This window comes from Lepidochelys kempii, chromosome 15 (assembly GCF_965140285.1).
Source record: "Lepidochelys kempii isolate rLepKem1 chromosome 15, rLepKem1.hap1, whole genome shotgun sequence".
NCBI classification, from domain to species: Eukaryota; Metazoa; Chordata; order Testudines; family Cheloniidae; genus Lepidochelys; species Lepidochelys kempii.
Window position 1 is genome coordinate 13278586 of NC_136394.1, and position 20771 is coordinate 13299356.

General features: G+C 40.2%; 1 protein-coding gene across 1 annotated transcript; it reads left to right on the top strand.

Annotated features, from left to right (window-relative positions):
- The first annotated feature begins 78 nt into the window (after positions 1-78).
- Positions 79-20208, top strand: CRKL (CRK like proto-oncogene, adaptor protein). The gene is made up of 3 exons (XM_073312263.2): positions 79-1087; positions 5848-6313; positions 17018-20208. Exons 1-3 carry the CDS (start codon positions 774-776, stop codon positions 17150-17152), a joined length of 915 nt encoding a protein of 304 aa, XP_073168364.1. The 5' UTR covers positions 79-773; the 3' UTR covers positions 17153-20208.
- The last annotated feature ends 563 nt before the right edge of the window (positions 20209-20771 follow it).

Consider the following 20771-nt stretch of genomic DNA (forward strand, 5'->3'; position numbering starts at 1 on the left):
GATTGGATGAAAGTCCCTCGAGGACGCGGCGCGGTGGCTGGCGCGCGCTCGGCTGCGGGCCGCTGAGGGGCGGGGGAGAGCTCGGCGTGACTCTGGGAGCTCGGGCGGCAGAGACGTGAACGCTTCTCCTTCTGCCACGGCAGGCGCAGAGCCCGGGGGAGCCGGCCCCTCCCCGCCGCCAGACAGGCTGGGCGGCTGCTCCGCGTCAGACACCGCATCTCCGAACCGACTCACGCTGCCCGGAGATGCCTCCTGTGGGGGGGAGCAGCAGGCTGCACCCTGCCCCTGGGGGCGCGAGCCCAGGCGCGGAGAGCGCCTGCGCGGGGCGGGTTCTCCGGAATCCTCCCTCAGCCGGCGCGGGCCGCCATTTTGGCTCTGGCTCTGGGGACAGGAGCCCATAGGATAAAGCGCGAGCCGAGCGTTTTTCGCTTCCTCACTGCGGCGTTGGCACAGCAGCCGCCCCTCGCCAGCGCCCTGGGCCTGGCTGCGCCCGCCGCCGCTCCGCGCGCCCCCGGGCCCCGCTGCCGGCCGGAGAGCGAGGCGGGAAGGATGCCCCTCACGCCCCGCCGCTGAGAGAGAAGCAGCGGCCCGACCGCCGCTCCCGCCCCACCCGGCTGCACGCTGGGCCTCCGCCTGCCCGGCCACAGGGATTCCTTTCCCGGCCGTGCCCTTAGGTCCCCCGCCCGGGCTTCCCGTCGCTTGGCTTTCCCCGGCCAGGCGTTTCTCTCTTCGGGTCTCTCCGGCCGGGCCTTCGGGCTCCCCCGCCCGTTGCCATGTCCTCGGCCGCTCGCTTCGACTCGTCGGACCGCTCCAGCTGGTACGTGGGCCCGCTGTCGCGGGCGGAGGCGCAGACGCGGCTGCAGGGGCAGCGGCACGGCATGTTCCTGGTGCGGGACTCGTCCACCTGCCCGGGGGACTACGTGCTGTCGGTGTCCGAGAACTCGCGGGTCTCCCACTACATCATCAACTCGCTGCCCAGCCGCCGCTTCAAGATCGGCGACCAGGAGTTCGAGCACTTGCCGGCGCTGCTGGAGTTCTACAAGATCCACTACCTGGACACCACCACGCTCATCGAGCCCGCGCCCAGGTAGGTGCCCCCTTCGGCCAGCCCGCGCCCGGGGACTGTGTCTGTGTAGTACTCGTGCGCCGCCCGAATGCTCGTATAGCCGCATCGTCCTGGGAGCTCTCCTGCAACCCCTTCACCTTCGTGCTTGCAATTGCCTTAAGTGAGGAAGTGGTCGTAGGTTGTATCCAGCCTGTTCTGTGAGTGACTGTACTTGCCTGCCTCAGATCCAGCAGAGGTGGTACTCTCTGTGCTTGGGTCCATATTCCTCCCTACGCCTGTGCCTCGTGCTGATGTGAATTACAACGGACTTGTATAACTGCTTAGAACCCATGCACAGACTCAGTTGGACTATGGTGAACTCATTGATTTTAGTGTTCATTAGCATGTAGGACAGCATTTCCTAAACTCTTAGAAGCTGAGGAACCCCCCCGCCCCCTTCCATTCAATAAAATAAAATATATGCATTTCCCACTTAGTTCTACAATCTGATGTTAAAGGCCTACCCATCTTAATGTATGTGCCTTTCATGCCCCACACTTTGGGAAATGCTGTTATAGAATATGAGCTAAAGAAATTAATCACTTACTCTGCAGCCAGCTAATGTTTTGTCCTGTATCCATCACAGGACTGTACTTGCCTGTGTCACTAAACTACATTAGAAAATGATTGAGGAACTTGTTCTTTATCCTTAATTTATACAGTCTCTCAGCACCCTGCTTTAAGGTCTTTGGAATCCTGCACAAACAGCTACTATTGAGATGTTATATGAAAATAAAATAAAATACTAAAAAGCTAAACAAAATGGTATTTTAAGAACCAGATTTAGCTCACTTGATTTATTTAGACAGTTTAAAGTCTCCCTATTAGTGACCCCAGTTTTTTAAAGAACCTTTTCAGCTAGACTGATACTTAATTTAAATTTAGCTCCAAACTTAGTTGTCAAATGCAAAGCTCAGGGTCAAATAGGCTTGTCAAAAAATTCTACTGAGTAGAAAAACTTGTTGTCATGAAAAGCTTCCAGATAGAATTATTAAGCAGTGGAATAGTTTTGCCTGGGACCTGGTGGAAACAGCATCACTTGGTATTTTTAAAACTAAATGCTAAAAAATGTTCAGTAGTAATGATCATGCTTTGGCAGAAAAGACAGCTGCTTAGTAATTAACAGGTGGTCTTACCCATTTGCAGGAGCAGTTGAGCAGGACTGCCTGGTATCTCACATTGTCAATCAATGGAGGGTTGTGGCTTATTGCAGATATTCCTTCACAGTCCTTTTGTTTATCTTAATTCTTCTCCACTTGGATACTGCATTGCTTTCCTAGAAGTTAAGCCTCTATTCTCAGTCATGTGCTTTAGTGATTTAATTTGGTTTCTTTACCCGTTTGAGGCCTTGGTGCCATCTAACTTGATCACAGGCAAACCCACTCACTCATTTGCCATCTTTTTATTGGCCTTGAGCATATAGGGATGATTTAGTTCAGTGAACAAACTCAGGATGCAGGCAAAACTATAGAAATCAATTGGAATTCTGCCTGCATAAAGAATGCAGAATTGGGCCCTAAGTTAACGCAAACTGACAAGCTTCCTAGCAGTAGTTGTAATACTACAAATGGGATTGATTAGGAAGAGGAAATACGCTATAAGCAAAACTATCTAAATTGTTACCCTAATTCAGCCTTTGTGTTAAAAATTTACAGCTGTAGAAATTCAGTGACATGATGGTAGGATCTTAAAGTTCTTTTCTCTTTAAAGAGACGATGGGATGGGGTGGGAACCAATTTTTTTTCAGCGGCAGCATTTCTCAACTTGTGTTCTTGTAGTATAGGACTCGGATAGCATCGTGACTAGCCAGTTGCATGGTCTTGGAAATAGGTGATAGTATTATTTTTCCCTCCTTGTAAACTCATTGGTACAAATTTTTTTTAGTGGAATATCTTATTCCAGGGTTCTCGTGTTTTGAAGATGCTATTCATCCTTTATTAATTTTAAAAAACAATGTAAAAAACTGCTTGTTGCATACTTAGTGATCAGCTCAACCCTTAGCTTAAAAATACTTATGTAGAGGAGCATTTTTGCATTTAAGAACTAACAATTCTACTCAATTAAGTGAACAGATTATTCTGAGCTGTTTGTTGGTTACTTACGCTTTGAATCAGATGCAAGTTTTGACTGTAATTGCAAGTGTACCTGGTCTCTTGCTCTTGACTATATCAGAGTATTGTATTTTTTCTTTTTGTCCTTTCTGACTTCAGTAGTTCATTTTAAACAAGTATTGTTCCATATGATTTTTTCCTGAATAGCTTGTTAAATTGATGGGTAGTCTTTTTTTTTTTTTTTTTTCCCCCTCTAGAATGTTATGGGTTAAGCTTTGACAAGTTTAACAGTAAACTTGTCTTTATTCTGTGTGTGGTATTTTACAGCACTTTTCCCACTGTTGGTATAGCAGCAATGTAGCTGCATAAGTGGAAGCATTAATATGGACTAGTCATAGAAGTTCTTATCATTGTGGTTAGCCAACATGGTAAATCTATTTCTGGCCTACATTAGTGCTTCCCCTGTTAATACCAGTTAACCTGTACTATATCAATGATGGGCAAAAGAAACACTAGCATTGTTGGCTGTAGTGAGGTGTGATTGTGAAGTGTTCTCAAACTGTGAAGGCATAGTAATAAAATGAAGAATAGTAAATAAAATGAAAATTACCTAAATGGGGTACCTTTATGTTCTCAATTTTAGTATACTTTTCTTTTCCATCGTTTTTAAGGAATGGGGCAACTGCTGAGCACCAAAAGAAAGTGTGTGTTTTGTACGGATTATTTTTGCTGTAAAGTAATCACTGTTCTAGGCTACTGGGAGCTTATTTTTAAATACAGTTTTATTGCTGTTTCTGAAGTACTAAGGGTGAAGCTAGGTCAGTTGAAGCAGCAGTTATGCCTTGGGTTGTCTTCTGTTGCAACCCCCATATCCCACAAGGGTTTTCAGGCTGCTGCAAGGGGGCTGGAGACACTCCGCTACTTTTCTTTGTATTTTGGGTCTTCCTGAATAACTCCACTGCCTGCCTCTGCTCATCTCTTTCCCACGCAGTAACAGTACAAAACTGCCATGATTCTTGACTGTTTCAGTGCTGCATACAGAGTTCTGCATAATGGCAATAATCTGAACAGGCTTTTTAATTTCACTCTGTTAAGAAAAGTTCTAAAGCAGCAGTCAGAGAGGCAAGATTGGAGTCTGCAACCATATGAGCTAGAAACTTTTTCATTTTAAATAACTTACATTCTGTAGAAACTGACACTAGATCACCATACTTGCCCAGGGAAGCTGCCACCTTGTGATGGAGGAGTGGATTTTTCAAACCTTGCACTATAGGATTATTGTACGTGTAAAAAGAGGAATGCATACTTAAGTCTTAAATTTCCTTTTTTGTAAGGACAGTTTATCTAGCGTTACCCAGCAAATTGAGACTATTTTACAGTGGAATTTAATTCTACACCATTTTATCTCTGGGTAATCTCATCCACAAACACAAGTTAAACTACTGTCTTTATACTGATGACTGACAGATCTACCTCCCTACTCCAGACTTGTCACCTTCTGTCCAAACTAAAATCTTGTCCTGTCTTTCTGATGTCCAGCTGCCAACACAAGCTAAACATGGTTAAAACAGAGTTCTTAATCTTTTCTCCCAAACTCTTCCTGTTACCTCTTTTCTTGATCACTGTGGATAATAGTCTGTCTGCCTGTTGCTTAGGCCTGTAACCTGGGTGTCAGCTTCAACTCTGACTTCTTTGGGTCTTCACATCCTGACTATATTCTTTCTACATTACATCTCTAAAATACAACCTTTCTATCAATCCACACAACTAAAACTCTCTTCCAAGTTCTCATCATCTTGCATGTTGATTACTGCAATATCCTTTTCTCTGGCCCTGATAAATGCAATCTTGCTCTGCTTGTTGCCATTCAGGATGCTGCCATAAATTAATTTTTCAAGTCTATCTCTGACCATGTCACCCTCTTTTTGTATTCCTCCACTGGCTTCCCATTCTCTCTTATGACAAATGTAAGCTGCTTGTATTCACTTTCAAGGCCCTTCACAGTCAATCTCTACCCTACCTGTCCTCTCTCATTCAATATCAAGTTGTGGATGCCTGCCTCTGTCCTGTGTCGCAAGCCTCCGCTACCTACTTGTTAAATTTTCAAACAAATGCCTTTGTTGTTTCTCCTATGTTGCCACGCACACTTCTGTGAAACTACCTCATTATTCACCTTCAAATCTCCTTTGCTGTGATGCCTATGAAAAACTTGACAATATCCATCTGTTGTCTCTTCTCTTATACTTAGATTGTAAGCCTTTGGAGCAGGAATGTCTTTTTGTGCTGTGTTTGTATAGTGTGTAGCACAATGTCTAGGACTTCCAGGTGCTAAGTTAATTAAAATAATAAAGTACCTTGCTGTATTGAATCAGTAAGATAAAACATACATCCTTCATCCATTTTTCTCCAGCCTCCATGAAAAATTTGACTTTTTAAAATGAGTTCTTGAGAGACTACACAGTATATAGCTTTTAGCTCATTGTTTAGTTAGAGACTTCAAGTAAGCACTAGTCGTACTAAATGCTTCAAAGTGCTATCAAACTGGTAATCTAGTAACAGCTGAATTTCTTAGTATCTCTTTATCACTTTTTAACAATAGACTATTCATTAACATTAGAGTAAATTTTGTTACCCAGTATACAGAATAAGGTAAATATCTACTATTAAAAGTTTTATTATTTAAATATTCAGGTATCCAAGTCCACCAATGGGATCTGGATCAGCCCCTACCATTCCCACTGCAGAAGAAAATCTGGAATATGTTCGGACTCTCTATGACTTTCTTGGGAATGATGCTGAAGATCTGCCATTTAAAAAGGGTGAGATACTGGTAATTGTAGAGAAGCCTGAAGACCAGTGGTGGAGTGCCAGAAACAAAGATGGTCGTGTTGGGATGATCCCTGTTCCTTATGTAGAGAAGCTGGTGAGATCATCCCCTCATGGGAAACATGGGAACAGGAATTCCAACAGCTATGGTATTCCAGAACCTGCCCACGCTTATGCTCAACCTCAGACCACGAGTCCCCTTCCCTCTGTATCCAGTACACCTGGAGCAGTGATCAACCCTCTGCCATCAACACAGAATGGACCAGTCTATGCCAAAGCTATTCAAAAAAGAGTACCATGTGCTTATGACAAGACGGCCTTGGCACTAGAGGTAAGATTTTTATCAAGTTCTATGTTTCTAACATTTTCAGTAGTTAATTTAATAAAATAAGAGCACAACTTAGTTGAAATGTTGGCAACCTGATTATGTAATTCATTTGAGTCATTCATTTGTGTGGTTGTCTTGAGTAGATTGGGCTTCGCCTGACTCTCTAACTCAAGTAACTGAGAGAACAAGGTCTTTCTTCATACCATAACAGCTCTACAAAAAGAATTGCTTCATCCATACCACTTCCCTTTAGAAAGGGACTAGAGTACATATAAAAGATGTACCTAATTCAGATTCTTTTCTTTTTCCATAATATGAATTGTTTACTAGGTTGTGTTTGTAAGAATAATGGGATGGGCACACCCTGCCCTGGAAACATGTGGGTCCATCACCTCTGTCAGTGGCAAAGGAAATAATAATCTGGTTGGCTTGGCTATTCTCCTGCACTTGAACTATGTGTGGTGCTCATTGAGCTTTGTTTTGCAGTGGGAATCCTGGAGGGCCACACTAGTGATCCTGGTTGGGAGAACTAGTTCTAGCATCCTCCAGAGATAATTAGAACTAATATGTTGGGTATGGTGTGTTGAACAAATGATTTATGGCTATGCTTTGTAGCCCCTGAATAGTTTGGTGAGCCATGTTTAAGCATGGTTATAGCTAAACTAGTTTAAAACACTGAAAAGGGACAAACCATGTTAATGTGTTTTTTAGATGTGGTAAATTTGGTGCCATCAATGCTGGCTGGCCACACCGCATTATCTAAAGTTAAACATAGGTCCCGTTCTTGACATCTCATGTGAATGAAGCTGAAAAACCTATCCACTAAATGTCACTGGAAGCAATGGATTGTCACAGAATGCAATGCTGAATGCAGTGTTGTATAATTGTGGCTCACTTGCTTTCAGCAGGGAGTGGGGAGATAAGGGAGAAAATGCAAGAAGAGAGCAAGCAAAGATATTATATATATGACTTCTTAGGTATGTAAACTTTTTATTAAGTAATGGTCTCCATAAGGAGACTCTTCTGAACCTTCATTGGTGCTCTGCTTCAAAAACATGGCAGAAACTAAGGCTGTTAAAGCAGATGCCTCCTGTCTACAGACCCAGCAATTTTATATACCTTTTAAAATAATGTTGTCTAACAATTTTCCTACCTTTTATTCATTTAAATGTCCCTTCTGCATAAAGTGACACTGTCAGGGTCAAAAATTGGACCTTAACTGGCAGGGAGAGGATTCTTGATGTGTTCTTGTGAGGAGACTAAAGATTAAAATGCACCAAAGGATTCTACTCTGGGAGTGGGGGGAAAGCCATTGGCCCACTATTTGCAAGAAGCCCTACGCTAACATATTTGTGCAAATAATATAGGCAACAATTTTTCAATGCCATGTTCAATATACAATTGCATCCTGCTGAGCTACTCCTGCTTCTGAAACCAAGGCAGGAGGCTTAGTTTGGGGTGGGAAGAGCATGCCATGGAAGCTCGAAAAGGAGGGGTGGGGAGAACCTGTGATAACTTGCCCAAATATACTTTAAATTTTCTTTTCCGTAACTCTAGCTATGTGGTCACTTCAGACTCTCACCACTGTTCCTGTGGAATTAACTGCCTCAGACCAATGGGGCTCGATTGTTGAACCTCCAAATATCTGGAGTCTGATTAAAAGGTGGTCTTTTCTTCTTGTGCACGCTTTCATTGCTTCTGCCTTGTCAATTCTTTGGGGAGGGAGATCTTTCTGCCCAATCATCAGTTTTAGCTAAGAATTAATATTGGGGGTCACATGGTGTCTTGTCAGGGACCTCTGAAGTGAAGTTAGGAGGGGCTGCTCAACTTCTGTTCATAGTCACAGTGGCTGCAGCTCTTCCATACATCTACATACAGAATCTCAGCAGCTACTATACTATCTTTTCCAGTGTTTCCAGTGGATATACTTACCAAGGAATTCTTTTGTGGTCTTCATTCTGCTTCCCTAGGACCTAGGTGGACCTCTGAAGCACTGACCAAACATGTAGGGCCTTGAAGAGGCAGAGGTTTAATATCAATAAACTAAATAATAGTTCCTGTAAGGTCATAGTTTAATGCCAGAGTAGTCAATAGGCAACCTGCAGGCCAGGTCCAGACTGCGAGATGCTTTTAAACAGACCCAAGGATATATAGGAATTCTGTGGAAGAACTGGGCATAGAGCCCAAATTTTATTATCCTCAATCTTATGTTTTAGCCAAAAGACTATTCCCCCACCCCGGTCTACTCCCCTCCACACACATTTTCAGAAGCTCTGGTGGAAGGAGTTTGGGGGTAAGGGACATCCTACCTTAGGTTTCCCAATATTGGGGATTTCATGGCTTTCTACTGGTTGTCTTAAATTTACATGAGCTTATAATCAGGACTTGAAAAACTTACTTGACACCTGCTAGTCTGAGGATGAAGCCCTGACTGTGCCAAAATACACCAGTACCCAAAGCAGTGCTCTCTCCTGTTGGTTGGGTGCCTCCTTTGCTTCATCTCTCCTGGCTGAATTCTCTGCCACCAAGTTAATGGTGCCAAATACCCTTGTTGGATCAGATAATGCTGGGTACCCCCTTAAATAAAATGTATGCTGTTAGCCACACTCGGCGCTGATGTTCCCATGTCCTGAACTAGACTGACCTCAGCCCATCACAGAAATGGAGCTGCTGCCTAAGGAATCAAGAGGCCCTTACCTACCATGTCAGAAGAGGGCTCTCGAGTTTGTGCTGGTCTTCCTGCAACCCAGGCAGAAGGCTCTTTTTGTTTATTGGGGTGAGGACCTACTAACTTGGCAGAGTCCCTTGGTAGTGGGGGGGTAGCCTAATACAGTGCCCTCTGTGAGTGGCAGCTATCCTTGGGGTACTATGTTCCTAACAAAAGCCTCCCCACCCAACAGGGTCGTCCAAAGCAATAGTAGCCCCAATCTACCAGTAGCATCAGCCAGAACTCTTTGCTGTGGCAATGTCATCTTAATTCTAAAGAGACATCACTGCATTGTTTAACACCGTTTACATTACGAAGGTTATCTTTGCAATCAGAAGAGTTAGTTCCCCGTAAGTGTGTTTTTTGCTTTGTTTTGTTTTTAATGAAAGCTTAAATTTTGCAAACTTGATGACATTTTCTTAGGAAAGATTCCTGTTCACTGTGGAGGGCAGTTTTTCAAGTCCTACTTTATAACCAGCTTAGAAGTGGCTTATTTCATTTTTCAGGTGGCATTTGACTGCAAATGTATAGCTGTGGAAAAGTTTTGAGTATGTCACTGAAGTATTTATTTCACCAAAATAGATATCTGTTGACCTTAATTATATAACTGACTTCTAGACTCTCTCTCTTGGGCTTGTTACAATTAGGTTACAAAGAAAACAATTAATAGTATAGGAAAATTGAGGCACAAGTAGGACAAAATGTGCCAGTAGTTAGATTCCCCTGATGATGATGTACAAAACTGTGAGTGGCAAAAATTAGGCTACTTTTTTCGTTAATGTTCATACAGCAATGGTAAATTTCCTTTGTGGAAGAAAACAGTGTAAGTAAAGATATTTAAAACGCTTAATATTTTAAACATCACATCTACAACATCTGTTTACATAATACTTGAAGCTACACACGTACACACAAGTTCCAAGTGTTTATTTTGAGACTACCACCAGGACAAGTCCCATAGACATCCTATATTAATCATAGGAATCCTGGCGCCAATTTTTTTGTTCCAGTCTCCTTATTAGATGAGGTGTACCAAATCCTCACTTCAGTGCCTTTGTCAAAGTTGTTGGCTTACTGCTAGAGCTTTTTCTGGATGAGATTTTTAATCTAGCTATATTGGGAGTCTCTTCATTTCTCTTCTCCCCCAAGATGTAGGTGTGCTGGAGATGCTGGTTGAAATTCTGTGCTGTACCTTGGAAGAGATGGGGAATCTAAGGGGTCTTTAAGCCACCTTTGCACCTACCACTTCAGGGCAGCCTTTCCCTAGCTGTTCGTACACCACTGTAATTCCCTATACTGGGATTGCAAAGAGATCCTTGGAAGATAACCTTATGGTGTCTTCCTCAGTCCCTGCACTGGGGGAATTCTGTTCCTGTAGGATGTCATTTTTAGGCCCCCTATATGCCAATTTGGTGGTTTTACTTGGTGTGAAGAGACTTTAATGGATGACAGTCTTGCCCCCTAGTCCAAGTGGCTAGATTCTTTGGCCTGGGCATCTCATTTCTCTACCATCCTCTGCTGTCCCTTAGCTTTGGCACCCAATGTAACATGGAAATATTTGCATAATTTCCCTGCTGTTGACTCCTTTAATCTCCCAATGACACCCTTCCCTTCATCCCTCCTGCTGCCCCTAGTGACCTAGCATGACTGCCACCTCTACAAAGTACCAGCTTCTTCCTTCCACTTAGCTGGACTTTGCTGCAGATTGTACCTCTCTTCACTGCAGCAGTTTAGCCCCAGCCACTATTTTCCTGGTTCAGTTGGACCTCAGATACTCTTCTCAACCCCATATTGTGCCTGGTTTTGAATGGGTAGCCAAATCTTCATGATCCATTCAGTATTGTACACCAACAGTGATTCTCTCAGCAGAATTACCGGTTGTGAGGCAGACAACCTGCCTGTTAAGAATTGGAATGAGATTACCAACTCCAGATAGATTCCAAACAGTCATTTGATTATTTCTGACAGCTATTGACCTAGTCAGCTACCAGTGAACCACTGATTTACAGTTATGATTTGCATCTCCTGTGTTCCATGGTCAATCCTGTCCCCAAACACACATCACTTGTGTCTTCATGAAATTGTTAATGAGTAGCTGTAAAATTCACTTGGATGTAATCTTATCATTTTCTATAAATAAAATGATATTCACCAAACTTCTTCCCTTTTTATGATGCATGAATCAGTTCCAAATGGAAAACACAGGTATGGAAGAGTCTAGAGTACATGAGTAACACTTTGACTAGCATACTGCAAGAGCTATATTTCCTGGGGCTTTGAATTCATGCTGAAACTGGAACGTAATTTAAAATACATTCCAATTTTATCATTGGGTGGGACTAAATGTCTGTACCTCTAAAGAATTTCTCATTTCAAGAGTCCAATATTTTACTCTTCCCTCCCAGACATATTAACATGCTTTGCAAATGAAGTTAGCCTCAAAACATCTGAGATAACTAAGCATTGACCTTTTTTTATGAATTGGGGATAATGAGGTCTTGAAGCTGACTTGTCCAGGTCATAAAAGAAGTTTGTGGCAGAGCTGGGAAATGTACCCCCCAGGTTTTCTGACTGTCCTGTGGTTAAGCTGTATTCTGAACCTTGCTCATTCTCCTGACTTCCTCCACTCACCCTCTGTCCCAGGCCCTAATTATGACCATCCTTAGTAGTGGCTTAAATTACTTTCTGATCAAATATTTTGTTCTCTAGTGTTTTTTATTCAGAAGAGCATGGGAACATCTGAAACACCTCTATAATTTGCCATTGTTGACCTTATTTTTCCACAAACATTTTGTTTTAAATCATTTTCAGTATGCTGACTAATCAGATATAGGAAGTTTATATATTAAATTCTCAAACAAAATATAAAACTCCTAAAATACATCCCACAGTGACTTGACATTGCATTTTTCAGAGTAACTGCCATGTTAGTCTGTATTCGCAAAAAGAAAAGGAGTACTTGTGGCACCTTGGAGACTAACCAATTTATTTGAGCATAAGCTTTCGTGAGCTACAGCTCACTTCATCGGATGCATACTGATGAAGTGAGCTGTAGCTCACGAAAGCTTATGCTCAGATAAATTGGTTAGTCTCCAGGGTGCCACAAGTACTCCTTTTCTTTTTGACATTGCATTGACATTCGTTAACATGTCTGCTCAAAATCTTGTTTCAGAATCCTTTTCATAAAATCTTCTGAAGGAAACAGCTTTACTTTTGTAGATATAGTATGAGAGGATGTTCAGAAGCTTCTACTAATAATAATTGTTAAACATCTTCTTTAGAAATACGTGGTGAGTTCTGGTGCATCGCTTCTACATCCACTCTCCTAAAGCCTTTTTTCTTTCAGTGCTGCTCAGCAGAAATGTATTCAAGAAAAGGAAATGTTCATGTTTTGTTAGGAAACTTGTGGCCACTAGAACTTTTCTTAAAAGCTATTTCTTGGAGTAAATCCATGTTAAATTAACTTTGGTGTAGAGCATGTGTTTGGAAAACTTAAGGTGAACTAGCAGGATCATATTTTACACACTAAGTACTCCTCTACTAAGCAGCCCTTTATTGCAAGATAGAAGAAATAACATTCTGAATGTGATTTAATACAATTTTTTTGAAGTCAGACAAAGCGATAAAGGTGATTGGTGTTGTGGCGTTCTTCCATACTGTATACAGATAAATATTCTGGGAGATTGGTAAAATGGATTCACCTTGCTGTCAGTGCTCAAATTTGGTTGACTGTTTTCTTGTTGTGAGGAGTTTTACCACTTCATGGATAAAATTCACCTGCTTCAGATTAAATTGGTTGGTTTTAGGGTGTAAGAGCTTTGGAGATCTATGATGCAAGTTGAGTGCACAATCTGCATTTTAGAACTATGCCCTGACAGGTTATTTAAATCTAGCACCATGCCATTAGGTCCTTTTATTTATGTAAATTGTCAGCAGCTTCCTAAACATACATTTTAGGCCAGTACTTTAGTAGTCTCCTGGTGCTGAGCATGACAGTTTTGTCTCTAATCTTCCTTTCTGGGAAAAGTCACCTGGGCTGGAGCAAGAGGAAATCGTTCTGAAATAGGTTGTTAGCTAGAGTGTTGTCACTGTTCAATGAGTATTTGTCACATCCAAAATTTGATTATGGTAGTGCCCTCTGTGGGGCTAAAACCATCCAAACTCCAGCTGATGCAGATGCATACAAATACGCTTCTGCTAGGGAGGTAAAAGGTTAAACTGTTACGGTAAGCATTAGGCTTACCAGTTAACAAATGTTAACTGTTAACCCCAATGTCCCTGCATCAGGAGGAAGCGGGGACCCTGCCATGCTAGTGTCGTCATCTCCCCCCCCCCCCCCCCCCCCCGCTACCTTGGTTAATAGGTTAAACTATATAATTGTGATCGTTTAACTGGTTAACTTTTTTGCCAATATTTACATCCCCAGCTTCTGTTGCATATACCTTTTTGCTCCATAATTTGTACTGGCTTCCAGTTCAATTCTAAAAAGAAAAGGAGTACTTGTGGCACCTTAGAGACTAACAAATTTATTTGAGCATAAGCTTTCGTGAGCTACAGTGGTATGCAGCCGATGAAGTGAGCTGTAGCTCACGAAAGCTTATGCTCAAATAAATTTGTTAGTCTCTAAGATGCCACAAGTACTCCTTTTCTTTTCGCAAATACAGACTAACACAGCTGCTACTCTAAAACAGTTCAATTCTAGGAGCAATTAAAATGGGGCTGGTGGTGGTCAGTAAAGCCATATATAGTTTAAATCTTAGTGTCCCACTAGTTGATCAGCCAAAGTGCTGTCAAACTATCAGTCCTAAGTTAAAACATCTTGGAGATGGAGACAGGAGATTCTTAGTAAAAATCTGGAATTCTTCAATTTTCTTCCCAGCTGGTGGGGATTCGACCTTTGGGGCAGGCAGTAAGGCATATCTGTCTGAGAAAGCTTATGTGAGGGTGAGGTAGGTCTCTCTTCTGTGGAGAGTAGGAGAACCTTGAGTCCCTAAATTGTTAGTCTAGTCTGATATGGTTTTGTTGTCTAATGTTCTAAATGCTGTACACATGCTTGGAGTACAATAAATTCAGTCTGATAAATCTGAGAAATACACAAGGTGGAAATGAAGTACTACAACAGCAAATTGCTTTCAACTGACTTGCAGAAAATTTGAACAGAGCAGAAATAGGAAATGTTTCACTAGTCTCCAACCACTGTACTCATGAGTCCCAATGATAGTTGCTGAATATTTCCAGCAAACTGTTACCTGAAACCTCTGTCTGTTTTAAACAAAGTCAGTATTAAATGTACAATTGCATTTCTGTCAATGGTAGTCGTTTTAAACTGGGAGAAATAAATGGGTATAAGTGAGTAAAATTTTGAAGGAGATTTTGATTTCTTTTGAAAGGTTACCTATTTTAAACTAGTCTCTTATGATATATTATGGTATTTCCCCTTAGAAGCGGCAGGGAGGGGTTGAAAAACTTAACATTTTTATGTACAGCATAAAGCTTACTTAAGTATCTATGTAAAGAGCAGTTTACTAGTTTTTTTTAAGAAGTTGCTTCTGAAGAACGTTCAGCATTTACATGTTCATAATGGCTGCAAGGAGATTGCTGCTGTAGGTAACTTAAATTGTACTTTAAGCAAGGCTCCTTTAATAAAAGTTTAAAGAGAGAGCATCAGCTACATATAGCCTTTCAAGTCATTTATACAAATAATATGCCTAGTAGTCTTATTCAAATGGTCGTAAATAGTCCATTTAAACAACTGGCTTGAGGGTATCTGGTACTAATTCAACTTTGTGAAAAATACTTAGGAATTTTCTTTATATGTGACACTTTTGTTGAAAAGATATAAAAATCTTATTTGACTAGAGACTGCAACAGCAATAAGCACGGACATAAACATGGAGTGTCATACAAACCTGTAAAAACAATGTCCTCGCTGCAATTTAAAGATGCTGGCACAGATCGTTTTTAGATTAGATGAACCAGTTTTAAACATTACAATCATTTTAGGTAACTTGGTCTAAATAGTCTGACTGGGGCTAAACTGTGGTATTAGAAGAGACTAGGCTAGAACAGGATTTTTTTTTACAAACTGAGGGCCAAATACAATTTACTTAGTGATTTTGCTGATACACTGGAATGCACAGGGTAAAGAATTATGAATACCACATTTAGTAAGTACTTGTTAAAAAATACTAAATACCAAGGGAAAGCTGTGCACCTGGTGACCACTCTTTGTATAATATTTAGCTGCTGTTTCTTCATTGGATGGGCAGGTGATACTTAACATCTGGAAAACTTTCTCCCCATAGCATGGCAGAGGATGGTGTTCTCTGCCATTCCACACTAAACTAGTCAATTGTCTACGTTTTGATTTACATTTTTGTTTAAAACAAAACAGGTTTTCAACCAGCTATAGAGCTGGTCAGGTTTGGAGGGTTTTTTTAACTATATTAAAAACTTAAACCCTGTAAGTTACAAAATTTGAAATGTTTCACTGTTCTTTCAAGCAGCTCAATTTTGCACCTTGCTCATTCTACTGATTGCCTCTATTCCCTGCAAAATTCTTTTTGGTTTCCAATTGCTAGTTAATATCCACCTGGTGTTTGCCTTTGCTAGTTGTTGCTTTCCCATGTAGCAGCAGAGTTAAATTAACTGGATTCTTGTCCATTTCATGGCTGCTAACTTTGGAAAAGCAAAATGGAAAACTGACAACTTTTTTTTGTAGTTTGGGAGAGCTATAAGCATCAGCAGAAGCAAACACTGAAGATGGCTGCAGAATTAGGAAGACAGCACCAGTGAAAATTTTGAAAAAATGTTCTTCATTCATTACAGCTGGAAGCTTTTCTTTAAAATGAAAGCTTTGATTCTGACAAATTAATTGTAATTGGCCCCCATGTTCACTCAGGAAGGTGGTGAATTTTCCATGACTGGATTCAGTATAGCCGGCACCGGCTATTCATGTGTCACTACTGAATTGTATGAGCTGCTAAAATGTTACATTAAGAGAGAGGTTAAAGTAAGCATCTGCTGCAGTTCCCATATTGATACAATGTAATTATGAACAGAACAGGAAGGCAGGGGGTAAAGTTTGAATGGGAGAATGTTCTGAAGTATTTAAAACATTTGAAATATTTCAAAGATATTAGCCAACTTACTTTGACACTAGTTGGTAGTAGAGATGCTGGGTATTCTGCTTCATGCACTGCTCTTTCTAAGCTATAGGTAGTATCCATTTTTCAAAAAAGTCTAACTTCCAGCTTATTTAGCATTAAGTTCCTTAGTTCTTGTTATTTTCATAAAGGAAGGGAAGGCATTGTCTTGACATTGCTCCTGCTCTTTAACAAATAGCAGTGATAGAAATGGTGAAAAAAGCTAGAATCTTTATTTTAGCTCTTATAAATGATAAAAGAATTAGTTTCAAATGTATTTTTTCTCTTTAATAGGAAAGGTAGCATTGATTTAGAAAACTGACTACTGCATCCCCTCAAGCAATTAAAATAAATGTGACCATACAATGAATCAAGATTTTTCCTGTAACTCTGAAATTCAACCTTGTTTAACAGCACTGACCTACTTAGAGTTGGAATCTTTAACAGTGTGAATACTGCATTCCTTTGAAATATAGACATCACATTTCATTAAAACTAACATAGTATTAATGAAATGTCTATATTTCAAAGAGGTATCACTGTATGTGTAAGCTAAATATACTGTTGTACACCTAAAGTAAATAATAAACCACACTCTCTCTCCCAGAGGAAAGACTGAGAGGAACACATTGTTGTTCCTGTATAATTCAGTTAATTTGCCCCATGAGAAAAATGAAGGGGAGGGGGAAATGTGTACATAAATGTAAAACCTTACAAAAACTTGTAGTTAGAGTAACTTACTTTGAAATTAATCAAGCTATTTTTCTCTAAATCTTTCTCCCCAGTTTGATTGTATATCTTTATGCTAGCAACTGTAATCCTGTAATGTAGTAACACTTTTTTTTTATTATGCAGGTTGGAGACATTGTGAAGGTTACAAGGATGAATATAAATGGTCAGTGGGAAGGTGAAGTCAATGGCAGAAAAGGGCTCTTCCCTTTCACGCACGTCAAAATAATTGACCCTCAAAACCCAGATGAAAATGAGTGATTCCTGTTGCCCAGCTTACACTGCTGCTTCATTTTTCTGGCTATGATAAGCATCATTTGAGGTGGGGATGATGACTGTTAATGGCACATTGCTAGCATTGTCCATTTTTCTAGCTTGCTGCAGTTTGATGGTTCTTTTTATACACATTTGGAATGCACACCACTGAAGTCATACGCTGACCATACCATAGTTGCATCATCCAGACTGTAGTATCACTTCTAGAACTATTTTGGCCCTTAAGCTGGAGAGGACAAACCATATAGGCAGATAAGTAGGAGCAAGAAAATAATCTTTTCTGTTTGAGGCTTTCAGGAACAGCATGTTTTACTTACTCAGTAGGAGGGGAGTTCTAATCCTCAGATCAAATATGAAACTTTTGAATCACTGTCCACCCAGAGCAACAACAAAACAACTGCAATTTTTTGGCTGAGGAAGGGAAGACCTGAATTTGAGATCAAATTTGTCCTAAGATAATATAGTTAAAACAAGTCTCTTTATAGATCAATAATTGGAACTCTTGTGCAGCTATTTGATACAACTCTAAGCTTGCTGTTGACTTAGAAATAAAGTTTGTGTGATTAAAGTAAAGACATTTATAAAAACTTTAGTTGACATTGTAAATGGTAGCCCATTTTGTCATATACATAAAACCAATTCTGCAGAATATTGAATGCAAATATAAAAGTTCCTGGATGATTTGCAAGCACTAGAACTGTAGAAATGAGCTTTAAAAGAGAAACACTTAAGCCTGGTCTACAGACTTTTGTACTGGTATAGCTCTTGAGGAGGAGTATAAGGTTTTTTGTTTTTTTTAACAGTTTTACTAGTACAACCTGGTTTGGGGGAGGGGATGAAGAAATAAAGGTGCCTTATACTGACATAACTTATCAGTATAATTGCATCCATACCAGGGGGTTGTACCACTTTAAACTTTTATAGGTAAACAGAGCAACTTGTGCAGATGAGCCTAACTCCATGACCTTCTGCCTGCCTCTTTTTAAATGAATTTAAAAATTTAAATAAACAAAAATACATGTGTAAAATTATGCTTTTTTTAACCCCTGGGAGGCTCTGTTTATATCTTCCCTACAGAAGAATGTATTCTTATCCACTTTAGGTATTAAGGATGCCTTCAAGCTTAGCAAAAGATGCAGAAATCAAAACTTTGCTTTCAGCATTTAGAGGAACTTATGTGAAACATTAACACTTAAAAGAATACATGTTCTGACATAAAATGAAAAAAATACTTTTAGGGCTGTTGAGCCCTAAGCATATGTTGCTCTGAACTGTGTATTGAAGTGCCTTGAAAAAGGCACTGAAGAATGTTTGTTTAAAAAAAAAAATGCAGCCACTGTTCATTTTTAGAAAAGCATCTCAGCTTACCTGTTAATATTCTGTAGTGCTCATCAAATGGCTGACAGTCTGGAGAAACTCTTCTTAAAGCATTTTACTGCCAACCAAACTTACTGTGAAATAGAGTAGCATTGACTAAAAGTGTGTGGTGCTGTAGGCAATAACCGTTCTTTGCAATGGAAACAGTTATGCAGCTCTAGAAAGCGAGTGTCCCTGTTTGTGTCTGGACCCTACTGTAAGTTATGAAGCTCATACTACTGAAAGTTATCTTGTACTTAAATGGCACTAAACTCAGTCTGCAATAAGGATATCTTATTTTGGCCCTGGCCTAGCTGTTGACAGCTGTCATCACTGTAGAGTTTTTCATTTTTAAAAAAATCCCTAAACATGATTGATTTGGAAAATTTATCAAAAATAAGCATTTCCTTACACCCTCCCTCATTGCATATACTGTGTACCTGGACCACTGTAAGCACTGTCCTGGTAAACTAATCTGGTGCTTCCCCCAAAGAAGCAAACATCTCAGCCAGTGTCAATACAAGAAAGCACAGAAGAATACCTAAAAAAGTGTGAATCTAGTTTTGGACCACTTAAATGGCTCCCTGTGTCTAACACCACCTCTTTTACTAAAATTACATCAAAATGTCTTCATTATTTTCTGGAGACTGCATTTGATCAGTTTGTGTTTCTCCTTCAAAGATTGGTTTCTTGATCGTCTGTTGCTTTTCAGCCCATCTTCAAAAGTTCCTTGATAGATAACTGTCAGTGTAGCTGTTTGGAGTATAAAATATACTTAATTTTATCAAGTGATGGCTTCAATCTATGCACCATTAAGTGGATTATGTGCCACATTTATGTAGGTGTCTGGGTTTCAAACTAGCAGTGTTGTCAAAACCATTAATCATAAAAGGTTTACTGTTTGTCTTTTCCTCTGGTGTACACATGTATATACATTGAAGCCTCTGATTAGAAGAGTTTTTATTTTAACTTTTCATACTGGTCAGTGTCTATCACTGGATAAGCACTAACTCAATTTATAATTGTTTACAGATCAGGCAGGAATAAATAGAGGGATATAAAGGGACTATATCCTGTTTGGGTTGGGGCTCTGATTATATTTGTAAAGGGAAAAAAATGCATTCTTTGTGCCATTTCATGTGCCTGTAATTAACTTTTTATATTGTATTAACATCCTGGGAATGAGTGGGCTTTTTGTTTATAGTCAAGTTTTCAAGCATTTCCAACTATCTGCATTTGAAAAAGTGAGAGCTGCCTAAAACGACAGCCTCTTGGGACCAGTAGAAGTGTTCCTGTGTAGTTGTCATTTTCTGTTTACTTTTTCATTTAAAATGTGTTCTGGGAAAAGGAAATTTTCGCAGTGGGAAAGGTGGCCTTCTATTTGAGACAGTTCTTCACTGTGTAAACATTAAAACAGTATGTAATTTAAAGACCATGAACTTCAGGCAATAATAAGCAAGCTTTTAAAGTTTATTTTGGGGATCATAGCTTGTTTTATTTTTTGTGCTGTAAAATTAACAGTATTAAATGAATTATATTCTTAGAATACATGGAGTGTCTCTTTTTAAGACTAGTGCCTTTTTATTTTCTTACTCCACTTATTTCATAGTGCTGGTCCCAATATCAAGCCAGTGTTATTAGTGCCCTGTTTGTACAGTCTAAATAAAAACAAACTTTTAACATTATCTGTGGTCTGTACAGCTTTCTCCAGTATTATTAGGGCATGTAAATTACACCAGTGATCTTGGAAAACTTCAGCAAGGGAAGGGCCAAGTCTATGTTTTAAACTATTTCCCCTGCCAGATGTGAGAGACAGCATTCGCTGTTCTATAATCTACCCCCCCACCCTGTAGGCTGTTGTGAGGGAGAGAGTTAAGGAATAACTATTCTGGGCCCATTCAACAAGAAGCTAGAGATGGTTCTACCTCAATAGAGAGCATAAAAGAAAATAAGCACATTTAACATCACTAACCATAGCCTTTTCTCCTTTACCATTTTCATTGGCTCTCTGGACTACTGACATCTTGATACCTTAAGGGCCAGTCCAAATCTTTTCCTCCATCAGTGAGTATTCCCTGTATAAGCAGCCTTCCTTAAACCTAGTAAAGGATGAACTGTTTTATGCTGTGTACAGCAATAGTTACACTTTTTTAAAACTTGGCAGCATATGGTGGCAACAGTTGCCCTTGACTGCTGAAGATGCTCCCATAAGCAAGTGTAATATTTGAACAGACCATCCATATGATAG